The 20,935-nt window shown below is 37.0% G+C and overlaps 1 protein-coding gene across 5 annotated transcripts in view; it reads right to left on the bottom strand.

Moving 5' to 3' along the window:
- Positions 1-20,935, bottom strand: part of EPHA6 (EPH receptor A6) — a 463,816-nt gene that overhangs the window by 62,848 nt on the left and 380,033 nt on the right. For 3 of the 5 annotated variants that reach the window (XM_072332791.1, XM_072332800.1, XM_072332817.1), the window contains 2 exons: positions 19,055-19,177; positions 7,366-7,427 (listed from right to left, as the gene is read on the bottom strand). In XM_072332791.1, the coding sequence (XP_072188892.1) occupies positions 7,366-7,427; positions 19,055-19,177 (185 nt within the window). The remainder of the gene's footprint in view (positions 1-7,365; positions 7,428-19,054; positions 19,178-20,935) is intronic. The other 2 variants (XM_072332808.1, XM_072332826.1) reach the window with 1 other exon arrangement.

Raw genomic sequence — 20,935 nt, 5'->3', positions numbered from 1 at the left:
CTTTTATGATCTTACATTCTGAGAAGTGCAGATTATTTAGAACTTGCTGTTGAAGGAGAATGGCACTGAGAATTGCATTTCTAGGTCTAACTTGGATTATCTTCACCACTGATGGTTGCTATGGGTCACTATATGGAAGATCTAGTTTTTGCTAGTTATTTATTACTATTTGACAGTGCAAAGTATACGGTACCTTTTTACTGGGACAAATCTTCCTACATTCAGTTTGAAACTTGGTACTAACAGGAAGTATAATTCATGCTTTATACTATCCTGTGGATTGCAATCAGATTGGATTAGATCAACTGAATTAGATCAACAACCAATTTAATCTTGAACGAATAGCTACTATGATTCCATGCAAATATTTACAAATAATTTCATGATACATATGAGACTGAATATATATGACCGAAATTAATTTAGTTTATTTTAATTGGCACTGAATGATCCTACGCCACAAGAATCTAACTACCTCATAGAGTACTAAAAATATAGAATCATAAGATTAGGTAGGAAGGAACCTTAAAAGCCCACCCAGGTCAAATCCCCTGCCATGGGCAGGGCTGCCACCCACCAGCTCAGGCTGCCCTAGGCCCCATCCAACCTGACCTCAAATGCCCCCAGGGATGGGACATCCACAGCTTCTCTGGGCAGCCTGTGCCAGTGTTTCACTGTCCTCTGAGTAAGGAATTTCCTTCTAACATCTAACATAAATCTCCCCTCTTTTAGTTTAATGCCATTCCCCCTTGTCCTATCATTTTCAGACAATGTAAAAAGTCAGGCACAGAGGTGAGGCTCACCAGTCTCTACTTCCCTCATTCTTCATTTCTTAAAAATGGGACCAATGCTTCCCTTTTTTCCATTCACTGAGAACAATTAATTATTATACTGCCATCAGAAAGCACTATAGATGCATATCTTCCTCCCATTAGTAGGAAATCTATTATTATTAAAAAAAACCCAAACCATTGCAAGACTTGGCTGTTCTGAAGCTTAGTTTAGGATGCTAACACTCAAATTTGGTCAGACCAGTGACAGTGGCCTTGTGGCCTGTTACCCTGCCTTCCTTTCCCATCTGATAGCCAGAAAGGGCTATCCTGTCATAACCACCTGTCCCTGCATACTTATTCTACCCACTCCATACTAGGACCATCTTAAATTAGATCCCTACATTTTACTAGCATAGAGAACAGACTTCAATCCTTTTCACAACTCCTTTATAAATACACAATATCTCTCTTGCCTTTTCCTTTGGCTTAAAACCAAGTTCAGAGCACAGACCTCTTTTTCTCAGTATCTATCCCTTTTTAATTTATTTTGTTGTGTACTCTGCCCAGAGAATTCATACAGTTCCTGAAGGATTTGAAGGGTTATGGCTCAAGGGGGATGTAGTACCTTGAGGCCTCTCTAGGGTCAAGTGAAGAGGGTGGGCCACCTCACACACCCTGCAGGGGATGCTCCTGTTTCTTGATTGCATTGTGATATCCCTGACCCAATGCAATGTCTGGATTCATTCTTAGCAGTAATACTCTGTTCCCTACTCTGTACCTGATCATTCCAGTCTCAGTGGAGTGCCTTGACTTTGTCCTCGCTTATTTCCAATTAGTTTCTAAAACCAAGTAGTTAATAAGTTATGTCTTAAATTTGTTGTAATGATTTTAAACTCCGCCTTTCTCTTCCTGTCTGACTGCCTTCCCACTCAGCTGTGCATTGTCTGAAAACAAGTTTAATCCCAGTTTCAGGATCCAGAAACTCATTAAAAATATGTGGAAATAGACTACAGAATAGTAATTCCTCATATAACTTTCCATCTGAAACCCCTCGTCTCTGTACTGTACTGCATCTATGTACAGAAATTTTGTCTAGACCATGTTTCTCTAGAAACAACTCTCTAGAAACTCAGAAGGAACTCACAAGATAGAATTTTAAAGCCTTAGTAAAGGCAAGATTTTTGATATTGACTGCTTTTCCTATATCCACACAGCCTGTACCTCATTACAAAGGGGAAACAGACTGTTTGACATAATTAGTTCTTGGTAAATCCATGTCGGCTCATACTTATCACACTGTTATCTTGAAGGTGCTTATAAATACTTTATTGATAATTTGTTCTAAAAAGGTTAGAGCAGTTTGACATTAAGCTGACTGTCCTGTAATTTCTTGGCTTCTCTTTTCCCTTCTTTTTAATACACGGCTGATACAGGCCCTGTTATAATCTCCTGCTTTCTTCTGTATTTTCCACAAATTCTCTAAGAAACAGCACACTGAAACTTCCATATTCCACAGATTTCTTTTGGCTTCAAATACACGACTGTTGTAATAAATTCATTGTTGCTCAGTAGGAAGAATATCCATGGGGATTAAAAAAATATAGTATTTGTAAATGAACTTGTCACAGCAGTATCAGAAATACCACTTTTTTTGCCTCTCTTTAACAGGGTAAAACACTGCTTGAGAATAGATGTTAACTCTGTAGCATCGCTGACTACTTCTTAGATCATGTACATATTCACTGCTTCCCATTTCACCGTTATCACAATCACACAAACTCACTTTCTAATTGCTCTTTTTTTTTTGCTTTATTATTATTTGCATATCAGCAGTCTCCAGTGCAGGCTTTCTTCTTCCTAGAGTAATGTCTGAAAGCAAAATAAATGAAAATGCTGCCTTTACACTAACAGGAAAGGAACATGTGTCCACTAAATAAAAGCACACATGAATGTTGTGTGTGAAAGCAAAATAGGGAGTGTTAGTTATGAGCTGAGACGTTGTTACCTCTCTGGATGCAGATAAATAAAAAGGGAACCACTAAACTTAGAAATAGCCACCTGACCTCCGTTCCCCAAAGCTGACTCTGCCTAGTGAGGCCATGTTAGATGGATTTAAAACACATACCATACAGCACTGTTTTATAGCACTTTCTACCAAGCTTCATTTTCTCCTTTCTCCCTTAGCTTCACTAAGGGAAGGAGTCTGCTGTAGCAGCTGAACTCTAGTTAGAAAAGGGTGGGCCTGATAGAAAAGCTGCTCTGAGAATAGCTTCATAACAATTACTGCATAAAAGAGCAATATATCATCATATTACCTCCTTCTAGTAACGTAATTTTTCACATTTTTACACTAATCTTAGCTGCTGCTAGACATGCCTCAAGGGATTAAAATTTGGTGATGAATTTCTGGGTCTCATTTGCTGTACAGTCCGCTGCTATTAATGTTTTCAAATAGTTAAGCACTTCCTATTTTTGAATGGAAACTTTCTTTAGAAGAAGAAAATATATGTTACAGATTTTAATAAACAGTGCATGTCTGTAAATAAATCTAGGCTTTTAAAGAGTATTTTCATTTTCTTAAGTGAAAGGAAATGTGTCAATTTTCAAATAGGAAGAGGAACATCACTATTGCAAATAGTAATGGAGAAGGCAGGAAAACCTTGTTATTACTCAATGTAAATGAACCTTTCCTGCCTACAACTCAGAGATTCAGAAAACTGGCCAAGAGCGGAGCGTTTTTCTTTGAAACCTAAACATTCATGCCTTTGGAGAGCAGCTAAGGGAAAATGCTGCACAATCTCAAGAGCTTCTTAATCCTCATATTCTCTTCTCCAAGTGAAAACCTGGGGAGGGATGAAGAGGGTGAATCCCCAAAAAGGGCAGTGAGGCACTGGCACAGCTGCTCAGAGAAGCTGTGGTGCCCCATCCCTGGAGGTGCTCAAGGCTGGGTTGGATGGGCCCTGGGCAGCTGAGTTGGTGGAGGGCAGCCCTGGCCATGGCAGGGGGTTGGAGCTGGGTGGGCTTTGAGTCTCCTTCCCACCTTTGTATGATTCCATGATTCTATTATTCTATGAAATCACAATGCTTATTAAAAAGGTTCTGAAATCTTAAGGCTTTTAGTTATTTATTTATGCATTTCTTGACTGTCTTTTCTGTCATTTTTACACACTGCATCAACAAGAATGAGAAAACTTGTCTGACTGTAACTATCCTATCTAACTATCCAGTACATCTTTCTATGAGTTCTGATACTTCTGCCCTCTTAACTTTTCACAAGATTCTTATTTTCCTCACGTGCTTGGAGCATAAGTGATTGCTAAGAACTCAGTTATGCAGGTGGGTGACAGAAACATAAAGACATTTGTCCTAGCCAAAGTATAGTGTATGTGAAGTTGGTAACAGAAGAGGAAATTGCTGAAATTTCAGCCCATTTCTTACCACACGCAGAATATTCCTACCTGACAATAGGATTATTAACTTCTGTGTATCAATCTTACATGAGAAAAAAATGATACTGAGGTTCATCTTACAATAACGAGTTTTTCTATAACTGCAAAAATAACACTTTTTTTTTTTTTTTTTCTTTTCTTTTTTGAGGGAAATTAGTTGCCAAGTGTCTCCAGCAATTTAGGATGTCTGGTGGTGCACAATCTGCTGTAGTTAACTGCCATCATCTTACAGAATTGGTTCTAACGAGCTGGTGTCTTCCCATAATGAAAATATTAACAGCATCTTTGTATTGCAAATGCATGCCAACTTTTTTTTACCCAAAAGCTCAAAGTTAACAGCTTAGAATACGGGATATTCTGTAGAGTGAGGAAGGCATAATTTAGCTGAGTTTGCAGTTTAACTCATACAGAGATCAGCAGTCCAGGCAGTAGTTTGGGAGAGTTGGCCACATAACTGAAACCAAAGCATTGCACTAAAAAAGATGAAGGATGGATGTACCCTGGCCTACTATTCTGGGAAACTAATTTGATTTCTCATCTCTGCCATGCATTTCCTGCAGAATACTGTAAAGATCACTTAACATTTTGGTGCATTATTTCCTTATGTGTAAAGCAAGGAAATGAAGACTATAAAGAACTTAGGTTTAAGGTCCAAGGGGTCTTCTAATTAGGAGTTCAGGATTCCTGGCATAATTTGTTTGCCAAATCTCTCCCATGATGAATCTTCTGGACTGCACTCACACTGCTCATCACATCACAGGGTTTCCCTTTCAGAAACTGTAACTGATCCATTTTTGCATGCATTTGGAGAATGACAAGTTGGAGGGCTGTGCTGGTTAATGTCTGCAGGTTGAGGCATGAAGGAAGTCTTTTTTAGAGCAAGAAATTATTATTTTTTTTCCATACTGTCTCTCTGTAAAAAGACTTTGCACTATAACAAGTAATTATTTTAAACAATAAGGAAGATAGAGAATATCATAAGCCTTTCCAAATCTCAGCGCTTAAAAACTGTTACACTCACCCAATATCTTTCACTAGGATTGTTACGGATAAAACCTCTCCACTTATTTCTACCTTCACAAAAGCTTTTAAAAGTGTAGACTTACATCTGCGGGAAACAACTATTGTTAACGAAGCAGCTGGGTTTCTTTTTGAAGAGGTTACTTGGAAGCCATTTGCTCTGCTAATTATTAACAGAAATGCTGATGATATATCTACAGTGCTTTGGGACACTGAATATTATCTAAAATGGTTTTTAAAAGGATTTTAGGAGAATAAACCATACCAGAAGTGTGAATTAAAACTGTAAAATAATACACATGGAAACCAGTTGAAGAAATGATTAGCTCACTTTTCCCCCCAGCAGTTTTGCCTGCAATCTCTTACGCAATGTGAGAATTGCTTCACAACAACATCATAATTTTGCTAATGTCAGTTGATATTAAAGTATCTCAAAAAATAGTAACTGTTCTGATGAATGAATGAATGCGAATAATAACATAAGTAGATATAATAGAGCAGCTCAGAGAAAGGTAATTTCATGGAATCAATTATTTCATTATTTGTTTCTCCCATGTGAAATTTTGCATATGCACACACAATGCAGGCACAAAGAGCTCAATTTTGGGCTCAGGCAAATCTTCCTGGGTCACCAATATAAAGTCACAGAACACGGAAGCCCCAGATCCTCAAATGAGAAGCAGTCTGTCTGCAGAAGGCAGACAGATCGTGAGATGAGCCAGAAAGGCAATGGGATTGATTTTTTAAACCAAATCGGTTTCTAGATGATGCTGACGATACTACACTACATCCAGAAAATAACTTCATTTTGACAGGTTGTCAAAATATCACCAGGAACTGTTGTTGGTACGTTTCTGGCAACAAACTAAATGTCTGTCAGATGTCTTGACTGTGAAAAACAAAATGTTATTCAGGATAGTCGGTGAAGAGGACAGCAAGGGATTCTACGAATGAAAAATACAATGGAATAAGCAAAAGTAAAAGGAACGGAAAAGCAATGTCTAGCAGTATCTGAAATAATGGGTCTGATGCGCTTTCAAAGTAGTATCCTCTGTTCCAGATGCTGTTCTTTTCTTGTGGTTAGCACTTTTCCTAAACTGCTGTCAAATAAGTGCTCCCTGCATGACTTTCTCTCACTTCTTTGTATCAGTTTTCTTTCGAATGTGTCGGTATTCTTTCCCTCCTGCTTATTCACTCTTTTCCTGTATCAGTTCCTTCTTCCTGCTACCATAGCATCATTCACCATCATCATCTAGATTTCTCTTTGTTGAACACCTCTGCTTGGCATTTTGGGACACCCTTTTAAACATGTTCACGAAACCACAGTCCTCATCTATCCCTAGATCTTGTCTGTACTCCCATTTTGCAAGATGGAAGTGGTAAGGCACGAGGCTGGTAAGGACTGACATTTACATTCTAAGACAAATTTGAAATACTCGCCAGTCAAATCATTCACAGAGGTTATGCCATTAGGCCTCCAGAGCATTTCCAGTAGTTGACTGAACAAGGAGAATATTTTACAATAAGTTTAGGTTAGGGGGTCATCCCTTCCTACTTCTCTAAGAAAAGATAAAATACAAATGTAACAACATATTTTCATGCTTTCTATAGCTCTTTAATGTTTGTGGAGTGACCTTTTGGGGTTAATTAGTACTTCAATACTTCACCCATGAACTGTTTTCTAATTCGATTTGTTAAATGCAAGTAACCATAAATAATTATAAATCAATTACCAAGTCTATTCTACACTTCACCAACCTAAAGAATCAAAACAAAGTGTTTTTGAAGGTGATCGAGCAAAGTGAACAGCTTCCAGAAGCCTAGGTACTTGTACTTCAATTTATCATTTCCTTCACAAAAACACTAATCAAAATACATTTTGCTAAATATGGGAGCTACTCCTGTAAAAGAAATCAATTGTATTCTTAAGTTTAGATCTTTTTTTTCCAGCTATGCTCTAATGTATCATTGTACCTTTAGAAATGTACCCTGGGGAAAATGCTTCTGTTCTTCACTAAAATTCCATGAATAACATTATGTAGGAGTTAATTTATGATAAACCATTTAAAATCTTAACCTAGGATGACTTCTTATTCAAATGCCATCACAAAATGGTACCTCACCCGCAGAAAGGAGTCAAGGGATCCATTCTCCATGTATTCAACTACAATCATTACTGGTCTGCCTGCAAAACAGCAAAGAAACAGATTAGGATTACAGGCATATTATGGGTTTTTTATATTTCCAGCTGTTATGCACAGATGAGTTACATTATTTAAATGTTACTCATTTTCAAAATCCTCATTTATATTACAAACATAATTACTTGTGTTATTCTCTAAGAATTATTATTATTTTTTGATTAATAATAGTGAATTAGCAGGCTGTGCATCATTTGGTCTGGTGCATTTGCATGTTAAAGAGAACAAAAAATGTTTCTTGTACTTCCAAACAAGAGCTCTTGCTGTATGTCTCACTAAGAAGAGCTCTATCTAACTTTAATATACTCTGGATATAAATGCATCTTTCAACAATACTTTGGAATACATTTGAGGCGAGGAAAAAGAATCATAAGCCATCTCCAAGAAACTTCATACTCAGTGCCATGATTTTCCTTCTCAAAGAAAAATATCTTAGCAATTCAGGGGCATACAGACAGACATAAAAATAGAGCTAATGCAGAAATGCCCTCCTAGATTTGGTTTGTATACATGCACATATTAAGTTATGCTTCCTTAATCCAGTAAAATTCTGAGTTCATATGTTTGTGTATACACATTATGATACCCAAGTACAAGTTCTGCTTAACCAGAATAGCTTTCCTGTTTGGTTCCAGGATGGCATCATATCCAAATTCAGCCTTCTTTAAAACTGAATTACAAGTTACTTTAATTTCTTAAAAACACACCCAAATATAAAGACAATCTTTTAACCTTGACACTTTACTAAATACTGTTTCACTGTTCACATCCAAGACTAAGTCACCACTCTGAAGCTGCCCAATAGGAGAAGCTCAACAGGCATGCTAACCAGGCTGCACTGTGAGGTCTCTTTTAGAACTGTTAGTATCACACACAAGCTGTTCTACTCTATGCAATGTATGTTAATAAGATAGAGAAAAAAGTAGGAAGTATGTCTCAATTTGGCAGACTCTTCCTGACAATGCCTGTCAGTTTTGGGGTTTATGTGAAATCAGTGCTGCTCCAAGTGGTGAAGACACAAGTCCCCCCCTTTCCACTTTGTGTTAATATTAGCTCTTCCAGTGTTTTTCAAATCCAAAAGAAACCTCTTTCAGGACTTTCTCCCCACCTTTGAAATTACCACTATGTTTTATTTGGACACCGTGATGACAAACAAACAATATTCAAGGTGAGAAAGTACAGAATGACATTATGAAGATTCCAGTGCAATTTTCCATTTCTGTAAATGCCAGCATTCTCTTCACTTTGATTAATAGTAGAGGTGTTAATTAAACTGTCTACAATATACAATAAGGCATAGCTAGTTATCTTTCCTATGTTGTTACAGCTCACCTTGTATTTAAAAAATGGAATGAGCAGTTTCTGTATTCACAGAATCACAGAACTGTAGGGGTTGAAAAGGACCTCTGGAGATCATCTAGTCTAACCCACTGCTAAAGCGGTTGCCTTGAGGATCCCTTCCCTGAGCGTCAACACTGAATTCCACATGCACTGACGATGCTCGTAGATGTGGCTTTTTTTTGTCTTTCTGGAATCCCTCACAATATTTCATTTCTTCTAATAAAACTTGGTGTTCTCGTTGTATTCACCCACATGCTTAGGTCCTCATTGAATAAAGCAGTGCTTAATAATGTTCAGACAGTAGATATGTTTAGGTGCGTGTGCGGAAGTTCTCAGCTGCATTCTTGATCTTTATCAACAGCCTTCCTGAAACCGAAGAATTACCAAATTATCTTTTTTTTTTTTTTAGATTTATTTTAAATTATTGTTTTCAAATGATCTCATCTGAAATTGTACATCTACTACCTATTCAGTTCGTTTATTTTCATCTGCATCTGTTGACTAAACTCTGGTTTTGCACTTTCAAGCTTGTAGAGATCAGAGCACTTTAAAAATTAATGCTTTCTTCATTTTGCTTATGCTGACTAGCAGTATAGCCTACTCTTTTTGGTTTCAAGCACATGAATGATCTAGATTCCTGTACATTTACAATTTGCTTATTGTCAAGGGATTGAAATCTCCATATGAAAAGAAAATTCTACAGTCTAGAGAAAAACAAATGGCAGCCTAATGCGAGAGGATCTTATTATATGCAGAACCTGCCTTTACATGCAAGTTTTCTCAAGCAAGTAGTGACTTATGAAGTGTTACAGACCGCAGCATCTTGCAATAAATAGGGATGTAAAGCTGCCTTTCAGATGCTATATTTGTTCAGGCTTCACTTACTCAGAAATTTCTCTTTTTGGGTAAATCAACAAATACGATATTTTAATGAAAAATTTACATTTGAAGGGAGTGACAAATGGAGCTATTGAACTTGGAAACAATGCTCCTAGTTTTCTGTTAGTAATTCCTTGGCACCCTACACTTGAGAGAAGTTATTTTGTAATCTTCCCTAGAGGCTCATCGGCTCTCATTAGACCCTTTTTATGCACTCTAGAAGCATAACCTCTAATATAAATTATTTTCATACTTGTTTTGCAAAATCAATTTTTAATTCTTCTATGTTCTCTCACGAAACAAAGATCCCTCTCCTCCTCCGCAAAATAAACCCCCAGATCACCCAACAAACCGCTGTTCATTTTGCTCAGACCAACAGTATACACTTCAAGGCTGAAATAAATATGAAATATGAGACATATATGCACTTATCTGGAGATTTTAAGAAGAGATTTCAGGTTTTGTCTGAATAATGTTTATAGGTTTTAAAAATGCTTGATATATTCTTTTAGTCACTTGAAGAGACACACTTTAACACACTGAGTCATTCCTGATGAAAATACTACTTAACAGCAATGATTCATTTCAAGAACACAAACACAACACCAGCTCTTCCATATGATATCACAGGAATGGTATGATTTGGCAAACGCCAATATAAATTGCATTTTGTCTTCAAGCTAAGATTCTGTATTGGAAGATACCAATATCAAACAAAGATATTGTATTGGAAGATCTGCATATTGTTAAGCATTCAGTGATGCCTATGACCAATAAATTTAGTCACAGAGGTGCAGGTTAACTTCCCACATGCTGAATTTGAAACCTTTTCCATGCTACCTGAATCTCAAACTCAGTGGGAGATTCTGTAGACTTCCATGACACCAGAAACTGAACCTACCCCTTGATTGCTTTGAGCAAAAGTCTGAAGTCTGGATCCTATTACTTACTACTAAATCTTTTAACACACCAGTATTTGACATAAGCTATTGTAATTTGGTTGCAGTATTAACTGAAGATATTTACTTGCCCGTAGCTGAACTTTGACAGTATACAGTCCACACAATAACACTTTCAGACAGTGTGATATTTATCTTTGGAGTATATGTAGATCAAAACTGTTTCAGCTAGAGTTTTGTTTCCTTAAATATATGGTAATATAAAACTGCTATGTAGCAGATTCTAGTGGATACATTTATCATCAAAATGGTAATACATAGGCTCTTTTCACAGTAAACAATTCTTTTTTCTACTGGTTTGCAATTTCTATACAATGATTTCTGAATATTTTACAAAAACAATGACATTAAGTGTCAGAAAATGTAAGGTAAGACACAACCTGATTTCAAAGGGGCAGAAAAACAGGTTCAGAAAATCAAGAGGCCCTCTCCATCCATAAAGCACAGATCCCCCTGTCAGGCTGCATTTGGTTACCAGCACACAATGCTGAGGTGTGGGGATGTGCAGCACTGGTAAATCCAAGGAGAGAATCTAACACTGCATATCTCTATCTGGAGACAGAGCCACTGGTCTCAAGGGCAGGCAGTGGACAGATGGCACTGAACTCTGAGAAAAACAGAGATCCTGATATGAACAGCCACTGGACTCTATCAGTTCCAGATCTGGGAAGCAAACTGAAAACATAGCTACACTTCTGATGACCCAAACATGATAAAGCACAATCTTGAATGTCTTATCTTTAGCAGGTCAGAGGGTGGTGACCAGCACAGGACTACCATAAAATGAAGTCCACAGTTAGTTGCTGTTAGTTTCATATTTTAGCAGCAAAGAGCAGATGTTATCCTTTAATACTTTGGTATAATCTGAGCCCTGAAAAGATTAAGGTCTGTACTGAATCTTGTACAACACAGAATACTGCTTTTGGTTTAAAGTGTAGCACAAGAATGACTCAGAAAAATAATACCGGCAAATGAACAAGCAAAACAAAAAAAAAACAACAAACAAACCAACAATCTAACAAAAAGAAGAATGAGAAGAAGATGATATAAATATTACTTAGATTATGAAAATCCATGTTGTTTACATGATATCGAGAAAGATGAATTCTTTATCCTCAGAACAAGGACTGGAATCAATGTTGATAGGATGGGGTAGAGAAGTCTCTGAGAGAGAAAAGATATTTGAGTATTTTATCATGAGGTCATTCAATTCTGGAAGGCACTGAATTATTTTCCTATATTTATCGTTGCTTACACAGATTAAACATGAACAACCTTACTTGATGGAACAGGTTGAAATTCAAACAGAAGTGGAAGGCAATACAAGATGATGGGAGTTGGGAAAGCTCTCTAGTTTAAAGACTTGACTAACTCAGGTGAGTGTTTTTATCCAGAAATAAACATGGGCACCAGACAGTACATGAATAAGAACCAGGTTCATTTTACAGCTAAGATCTATATAAGAGAGGGCATGGAATAAGCACACTGAAAATGATGCCAGAAAGTGGATTCAAGGATCAAGTCAGCAAAACAAGTCATTCTTGCAGCAGTTTCAGATACCCAGAAGTGCTTGAGCGGGGAGTACTGTAAGAAAAGATTCTTAAAGTATGCACACTATGTACTAAATACACCAATATGAAACAACAACCCCTATTTATACATGGCATATTGACAGCAGACCCACTTTGACCGTTTCTGTAATTCCTGCATAACTCTGTTTCTACCTCACTCTCCCCCCTACCAGACACCTTCATATGAGAGCAGTATCAGCACTTTACATGGTCCAGAAAAAAAGAACATGGATTCCATTACTCAAAACTTTGATGAATTTGCAGGAGGTTCTGGGGTTATCAGTGGTTTTGAAGCAAACATCACCTGATGACAGGTGGCTGACTGGTTCTGACAAAGTATTCATTTTTCCCTGAGAAACTATGCCATTAGAATTCTCCCACACAGCTCTACTGTAAGGCCAAGGAAACAAAACCAGCATAAATTACAAACATCCTGTATTGGTGTCATGATGCCTCAGAATTCATGTTACAGTTTTGTGTTTTTTGCTGATCAATCTGCTTGATATTATTATTTTTATAAGCAGAAAAGGAAAAAAGGAAGCTGTGCAATACAGAATGATCTGGAATAGCAACTGCATTTAAAATTCACAGTATACATGTGTTTAGTTCTTTCCCCCCCCCGCCCCCCCCCCCCCCCCCCCCAGGATTTTGATAGCATGTAATCTATTTGAGTGGTAGAGTGATGAATAAGAAGAATTTGAAGTGTCATATCAATGACAAAATATTCAGCTTGTTGTTTTCTGTTATCATTTTAAATAATGCAGCAAAGTCCATTTTAATTAATGTTTTACATAAGATCAATCCATAAAAAAGAATACAGTTAGTACACACTCATTTCTGCAGTCTTTACTTTTAACTGTACCTTTTGTTTCCATTATGGAAATAGAACTTTTAACATAAATAGAATCATCATAGAATCATAGGATGGCCTGGGTTGAAAAGGACCACAAAGTCCAACCAGTTTCAACCCCCCTGCTATGTGCAGGGTCACCAACGACCAGACCAGGCTGCCCAGAGCCACATACAGCCTGGTTTTGAGTACCTTCATAAAGAGGATATTTATCCTTCCATTTAAAGAGCAAAATCTTTGAATTTGCTCTAGTTCTTCCAAGTAAATACTGTTCCATCATTTCTGCAAGTCAAAATTCATGCATCCATTGTATCATCACAATTTGAAAACACTGTCCTTTGAGCTATTTTTCCTTTAACTTTATATTGTATATTATTGTGCATATATATGTAATATGATATATAACGTGTAATATGCAATGTATATATAATATATTTTTATATTGTATATTTTACACTCACTACAGGAAAAACCCACTGGTGTGTTTGTTTACACTCCCTACCCAAGGTGCTACAAACAGTTCTTCTAGCTCTCACACAACAACAGGAGAATACGCTGTGGACAAAAGAAGTTTTAGCAGCCTCTGATTCCTCTTAAATCACTCCTCTCATGTGCCTACAGAAGAGATACTGGAAAGTTTTGAGGAAAGAAAGTGGAACTGTAAAAAGAAAGTAGCCGCATTATTTCCATGATTTGTTTTCTTGTCCTTGTCTTCCTGTGAGAGAAACAGGGAATGCAGCAGATGGTAAAAACAGAACAAACAGCAGTATTTCATTAGTTGGGGATAGGTATGTAATGGAGAAATAGTGGTTAAGGTAATAACTGGATCAAAGTTCACTTATTTTTTTTGTTTTCCTGCGTTTATACTTTGCAGCTGGCTCCAGAAAGCCAGCACATTTGAAGAACAGCTCTAAAAGATTCCACACGAACTACTGAAAGTATATACGAGCACCTTACTGAAGAGTCTTATGCTGTTTTTCTAAACCTTCATATACCCTTGAACCATTCTTACATCTCCAGGCTTTTTAAGGACCACTGCATACTGACTTAAAGGCTTCAGTAATATTTTCCTGACCTTCTTCTAGGACTAAAACACTAGGACCTGCTTATGATGATGTCTGGGCATGAAGTGAGCTACTTAGCAAAAGTGGAGAACAGAGACTTCCTTTTTTCCACGTCCTACACTCAGAACTTAATCCTTGTTCAACAGTTCAAGTTAAATGCCAATAAACCAAAACATTATCTCACTTCTTATGTTACTCACTGATCATCCATATTTTGGCCGTGAAGTACTTTTTGCCTGCCTAATGGTAAAGTCCACATACATCCTCAGCTTGAGCATCTGTACTCAGAAAATGCATGCCATTATGTATAGGGTTTATAGGCTAGTCATGCCAGTGAAATAGAGCTGATGCTGGAAAGAAAAAACAAGAAGAGCCATTTGGCTCAGATATTCTAGAGAATGCAATAAAAGAATCAATTTGTTAGTCAGCAAGAAAGATTTAGCAGTTTTCGTTCAACAAAAAATACAGCCACTTTTAGGTACTGGAATCCAGAGTAGGGAAAAATGCATTAACTGAAAAAAAATTAATGGTTACTTTTCTCATTATTGGAGTACCATAAAATTATAGTTGAGTTTCAATAGGCATAATTGCTCCTTGATGGTTCTTGTTGAGCAATTTTGTTCAATAAGTCTGTCAATACAACTTGCTTTCAATTGTCACCTTCTGTAATATCAGAAATAATGGGCTCACTCAGGTGCACTTGGAAATTGTAGGAAAATATTAATTTTAGGGGAAAGAAAACTGATAATCACTTGCTTTAGTATTCTACAGTTGTCTGAGGTTTTTGAGAAGCTCCATATAAAAAAAAAAGTGAATATTACCACATATGTGTTTCACTGATGTAGTCTGAATACTGAATGTTATGGAGGGAGGTGGGGAGATTTGCTTAACAAGGACTCTTCCATAGATACTCATCCTGACACTCATTTCTAGTTGTTCTTGTTAACAACAACAACAAAAAAACAGAGCTTGAAAAAAAAAAAAAAACCAACAGTAAAGGTATTTCATTTCCCTCCCTCTTTCCAATCAAGCAGGTTTACAATCTCTCCAACACCCTTCAATGACAGCAGCAAACAATAACATCTAATATATCTAACTTCTGCCAGGTAATATGGGTATACACTCATGTAACAAACTTTATGAGTGACTGAAATCAAGAACTGCAAACACAAAGCTGAAAAAGGAAACAGTTCTCCCAAAATGGAGCAAACAACTAGTATGGGAAGGCAAGAATTTGAAAAAACAGAAGCAGCTCTGCAATTTAGCTATTCGTTGTTAACATGCACGCATATCTATATGCCTCTGTGAATGCGAAGAAAGAGGTAAGCTTCTTTGTTCATGCCAACATATGTTGGATGAGGACTGCAAATTGTTACATACTTTAAAATTTCTATTCAGTTTTTGCAAGAATATGAAATATAAATATATATTATATAAATGTCGAATACAAATAGTATTGCATTCATATAGTTATGACTAGGCTTAAAAAACAAAAACAAAAAATATACATTTGCAGCAACTGTTTTATGAAGAAAGATGAAGCCCCATGCCTGCAACACAAATCCATCTTTAGCTTTAAGTTGGCTATGAGAATATACCTTTTACATACCTCTGCGCAATGTAAAATCCAACTACAGATGACACACAACTGAACGCTGGCTATCAATGCAACAGTACAAATCAACCCACTGCCCCTTCCCCTTGCCTGAAGTGGAAAAAGGAAAGCAAATGTACTCTGGTCTGCCAAAGCATTTTCCAGGTGCTTCTTTGGGAGGCTTCCCAGTTTAGTTTTGTATTTAACTTCAACAACATATCTAGGGAATCCTGTAGAAAAATTACTTTAAATGCCTTTTTTTTTTTTTCCTTTAGTAATAAACTTTTTTTTTTTCCTGAATATTTTTGAGTAAATCTAGCATTTAGTCCAAGTTAAAGGTTTTAGTAAATAAAACCATCTCATTATCTTTGTTCCCCATGAACCTTATAGCAGAATAATGAAGGCATTTTAAGCTTTCCACATGCTTAACTCACTGAAAACGTAAGCAGACACTATGTGCGAAGCAATTAGGGTATAATGTAGCAAAGTTATTAAATGTTAAGTACTTTTGTTAGGCTTATGACAGGTACTATCCAGTTTGAGCCCAACAATCTTAGATAATGGAGGTGAGGTCACAGTGCTACCAAAGGCAGCAGTCAAGCATGCTTTCCTCTAGTACAAACACAAAACTAGCAATTCTCTCACTTTTAGTGAGAGAGGGAAAAGACTGGGGACAGGGGAAGCATCAAGACTGCAATGGACAGATGATTCTGCCCACATATTGCTGGGCAAAGAGCCAGAGACTACCATGACATCATGGGTTTTAGTCCTTAAAAATCTTATGGATGGAGTTCATAGAATCATACCATACAGTTGGAATAATACAAATGTATAGCTGTAAATTCAGACTAAATAGCCAGAAGGTATCTAAGGAAAGACTCACCAGTGCTAAGGCTTTCAGTCAAGATGGATGCTCACCAATGCTGAGGCTCATCACAAAAACTCCACACAGGAGCAATCTCCAGAAAGAGATGCTACCTTAGTGGTGGTCAGCCCTTAAATGGGATCTAGGAGAGGTGGAATCAAGCTCCACCACTTCCAGGAGCACAGCTGAATTACCTTCACCTGTGCTCCCACAGCTGACTCGTTGCTTGCCTCAGATGGTTAATCAGAGGTTCAGACTGTGATCAACAGTTTCCCTTACACAGAAAATGGTTTGGGTTGGTGGAACCATAACAATCATTTAGTTCCAAATCTCTTGCTGTGGGCAGTGTTGCCCTGGATATCTGTTTCCTGGTAAAGCAGTATTCAGTAAAAAGGTCAGGTACTGAGTGCAATGTTTTACGACAAGAAGGGACAAAGGGTACATTCCTTCTTTCTTTGTGCTCAAGTGAATACAATTCAGGAATGAGCTTTTTTTTACTGAATCATAAAGAGCAAAAGATTCAGTTCTGAGTCTTTCAGATCTCAGATCAGTTCTCCTTTGAACAGGAGATTTTTTTTGTTCTTTAAAAAAAATACAGCAAATGTATTGGACTTTGGTTCACATGTATAGCAAAGCTGATTTCAGTAAGTTAGAAAGTCAGTTTGCACTGAAAATGGCATCTTCTGGTCATCGCTGAAAGAAAAAGAGGCAATTCAGAACTAAGATTAAGCTTAACTGTACCACAGGAGAGGAACAAATAAAGAGTTAAAGAGAAGTAATACGGATAAGGGTGTTAGGATACATACATTAACAGCAGTTTCTGACTTTTAGCGTAAAGTTTCTTGCCCACACCTACAATCTCAAAGAAACACATCTTCCATTGGATTTCTCTGCGCTCCTTATTAGCTTTCAACTACCAGATATTCTTTGTTTTGCAAAAGTTGGGCAGCATCTGTCTCTATGGGGTTGGTTCTGGGCTCTTTTTTGTTAGTGACATGACCAAACAGCATTTACTTTCATTACCTTGCTAGGGTATACATTACCCAACATGTAGCTAAGTTTCTATTTTTTTTTTCCTGTACTGAATATTTCATCAGATTGAATTCTTTGTAAAAGACGCTTAATAGCAAGAGATTATGAAAAGCTTTTACTAAGTAATCATACTAAAAGTAACAACTTAAGTCCAAAACATGGTGTTTTACAAACACTCAGAAAAACAGCAGTTCTGTGAATCTCATAAATGGTCAAGAAAGACTTGTAGGCAGCTAATCGAGAAGACAATTTATTAATGCAGCCAAGGCATATTTCATCTAATAGAATCAGTGATATGCTACACATTAACACAATATTCAAAACAGAATTCAGGGGCGGGAGGGTGCTGCGAGTATTTCTTCTTCCACATTGCTGTTTGGTGTCAGATAAGATTCTCACTGCGATGCTGACTGCCCAAAATTGCCCAACAATTATTGAATAATGAAATATCCTTCAGAGAAAAAATCAGAAAAGCATTTTAGAGAATGTTGACAAAAGAAACCCAAAGAGTCAATGAAAAGACATGAAAGTTGCTCAGAAGCTTCTATCCAAAGAAAGAAAGCAAAGAAATAGTAGCACTTTGAAAACAAACAACAATACAACCCCACACCAAATAACTTATATTGATGAGGCTTGTAATGATCACATTATTAGCTTTGGCAACAGATAGTTTTTAATGGCTCCAGAGAAGAATGGGGAACAACAACAAAAAAAATCTTCCTGGGAATGCTTTTAGCCTATCTACCTGACACTGTGCTCTTATTCTTAGCCTACATTCAACCATAAGCCAATCCTCCAAGTCCTCTGTGCCACCACAGGCCCATAGCGCTGCTGGAGACCTAACGAGATGGTGCAGAGTACTGTGCTGACAACAGGAACCATGGGATTTTCTCATTGATTGAGAATGAGAATTAAAATAGTTCAAATAATTACAAAAGTTATTTTTAAAAAATTAAGGCAATTTCCATGTGATAGAAGTCACAACTGTGGAAGCATACAACAGATTCAAACACCACTACAATGCTTAATTAAATCTTGCCTTTCCCATTTTTGTTTTACTTCCGTGATTTAGCAAGGAAATGCAAGTTTTTAGAGAAAACTCATAGATTCACATGAAGATGGGATTTTACAGAGGCATTTTTAAAGTGTTGTTTCCCTGGTGTACACAGGTATACTTCATGAAGCACTTGATTAAGGGGTACCAGGCTTTCTCCTGCAGTATTTATGTTAACTACTTGCCCTCATGCTTTCTCCTATACACTGACTCAAGGAAATAGCCAGTCCTTGAAGAGTAACTTCTCTTTCCCATTTCCTTCCAGTTTGACTTTTTAATTGGAAGAGACATCTGATCTTCCTATGGAAACAGTATCAAATTTTGTTTCCCTGAGAGCTGTGGAGAGATGGTTCAGAAGGTGAAGAGAAAAACCAATGTGGGGAAAAAGGCTGGAATACCTACCAGAGGAAATGCTGGGGGGTAAAGATCCACCCCCTGAGACTGGATGTGAGGTCAGGATGCTATTTAAAAATCCCGCCCTCAGGAATCTCGAAAGAGACTTCACCCCAATGGTCGGAAAGGATCCTTTCAAAGAGATAAAAATGATCATTAATCAAGTGACTTGTTCTTTGACTCTCTGCAAAATTAACAGTGGTTTCACTGGAACAGATCTTACAAAATTCAATTAAATGTTTCTGATTGCTTTTTATCCAAGCCATACAATACACAGCTGTAACCAGAAGGAAGTTGTTTTATGCATACTTTGCAAATGAAGCATCCCAGCATTTCTAGGAGAAATGGAAAAAAAAAAAAAAGAAAAAAGACTTTAAATAATTAAAAAAAAACAACCACCTCTTGGATATTCATAATGTATTCCAAATGGCCTTAATGTAATGGCAGTTTACAGTTTTGTATGCAAATCAAAGAAAGACTAATAGAGATGAAGCTGTACCAGTAGAGCTGAGTTTTATGGCAGTACTTCCAAGATAAGCCACCTGAAAGCACTCATGTCAGACCACGGCAGTAGGGGAACCAGAATTAATGCTAGAACAGATAACAGAGCTAAGCCAGAGCTTCTATCAGATCTCCAAACACCTGTCAATATACAGATGCCAGCAAAAAACAGAATGCTTTGCTACTATCAGAAGCTTTGCACATTTCACCCTTCCAGTTGAAGAAGCCCATGCTTTCGTTGTTTAAGTGCATCGATTCATCTCAGATTATTTCATCCATTTTAAATTAAATACTCGTGATATATCTAAGATAGCACTGATAAATAAGAGCTCTATCATTCAATCAATTTTTCCAGCTTCCAGCATAAGCACAGAGATTGAGAGACATCACTACATCTGGCTCATGTCAGTGCTCAGTGATTGCCAGCATTGAAGCTGAATCTGAAAGGAGAGCTCCCTGCATCTTACATAAAAATACAGAGCCAAGATTTTCCAAACCTGAAATAAATTTAAGCTGACAATCAGAATAATTTGTTTGTTTTCGCAAGCACATCAAGCAAGCATCCATTCAATAATTAAGGCAGTGATAAGTTTGTTTTCATCCCCTTACAGTATTTCACAGCTGATTCTGCAGAGATAGAAAACATCCCTCTTAAAGTTCCAGCAACTGTATGTTTGTTTGCTTTCTAAATACAAACAAGTAAGGATTATTTAGGTTTAAAATGTACATATGCATTTTCTGAGCTCCAAGTCTAAGTGAGCTTTGAATTCTGACTTTCTAGCAAGAGACCTATTTTATCTTCTCAATATATTCTACACTTGCCATTTAAATGTGTTAGACCTACCATAGTCTGGAAAAAAAAATCTTTAATTAGTGTTCCAAGCACAGCATTTGCATATCTGATGAGCAAAGATATATAACAAAAGCATTCCCTCAGGCTATCGCAGAAAAGCCTATCTTTGGCAGTCTTGTCAAACTATTTGCAAACTCCATGGCTTTATTCTTAAAATGTTTTCAGAAGTGATCATATGCCCAAATAAAACTTTACTTTTTTTTTTTTTGAAATGTGAATTATACCAACAATAAAGTACCCTCACGGGTGAATCATGTGCCATACACACACACACACACACATATATATATATATATATATATATATATACACATATAGACCTTCAGAAAAGCCAAACAGGTTGAGGTTCACCACTGACATTCTCCTTCATTTAAGTTGAGCTACCTGGCAAATAACTCAAGTTTCATACCAGTGTTGACATAAGTTACTTTGCTATAGAAAGTAACAAAGACAAAAAAAGAGTATATTTCATTTATTGTGCATATTTGGGAATAAGGAACAAGCAAATTTTGGAACAAATCAATCTGTGAATACTA

The sequence above is a fragment of the Excalfactoria chinensis genome, chromosome 1, assembly GCF_039878825.1.
Source record: "Excalfactoria chinensis isolate bCotChi1 chromosome 1, bCotChi1.hap2, whole genome shotgun sequence".
In the NCBI taxonomy this organism is placed as follows: domain Eukaryota; kingdom Metazoa; phylum Chordata; class Aves; order Galliformes; family Phasianidae; genus Excalfactoria; species Excalfactoria chinensis.
Note: the sequence above shows the minus strand (reverse complement) of the source record. Positions and strands in the feature narration are given on the sequence as shown.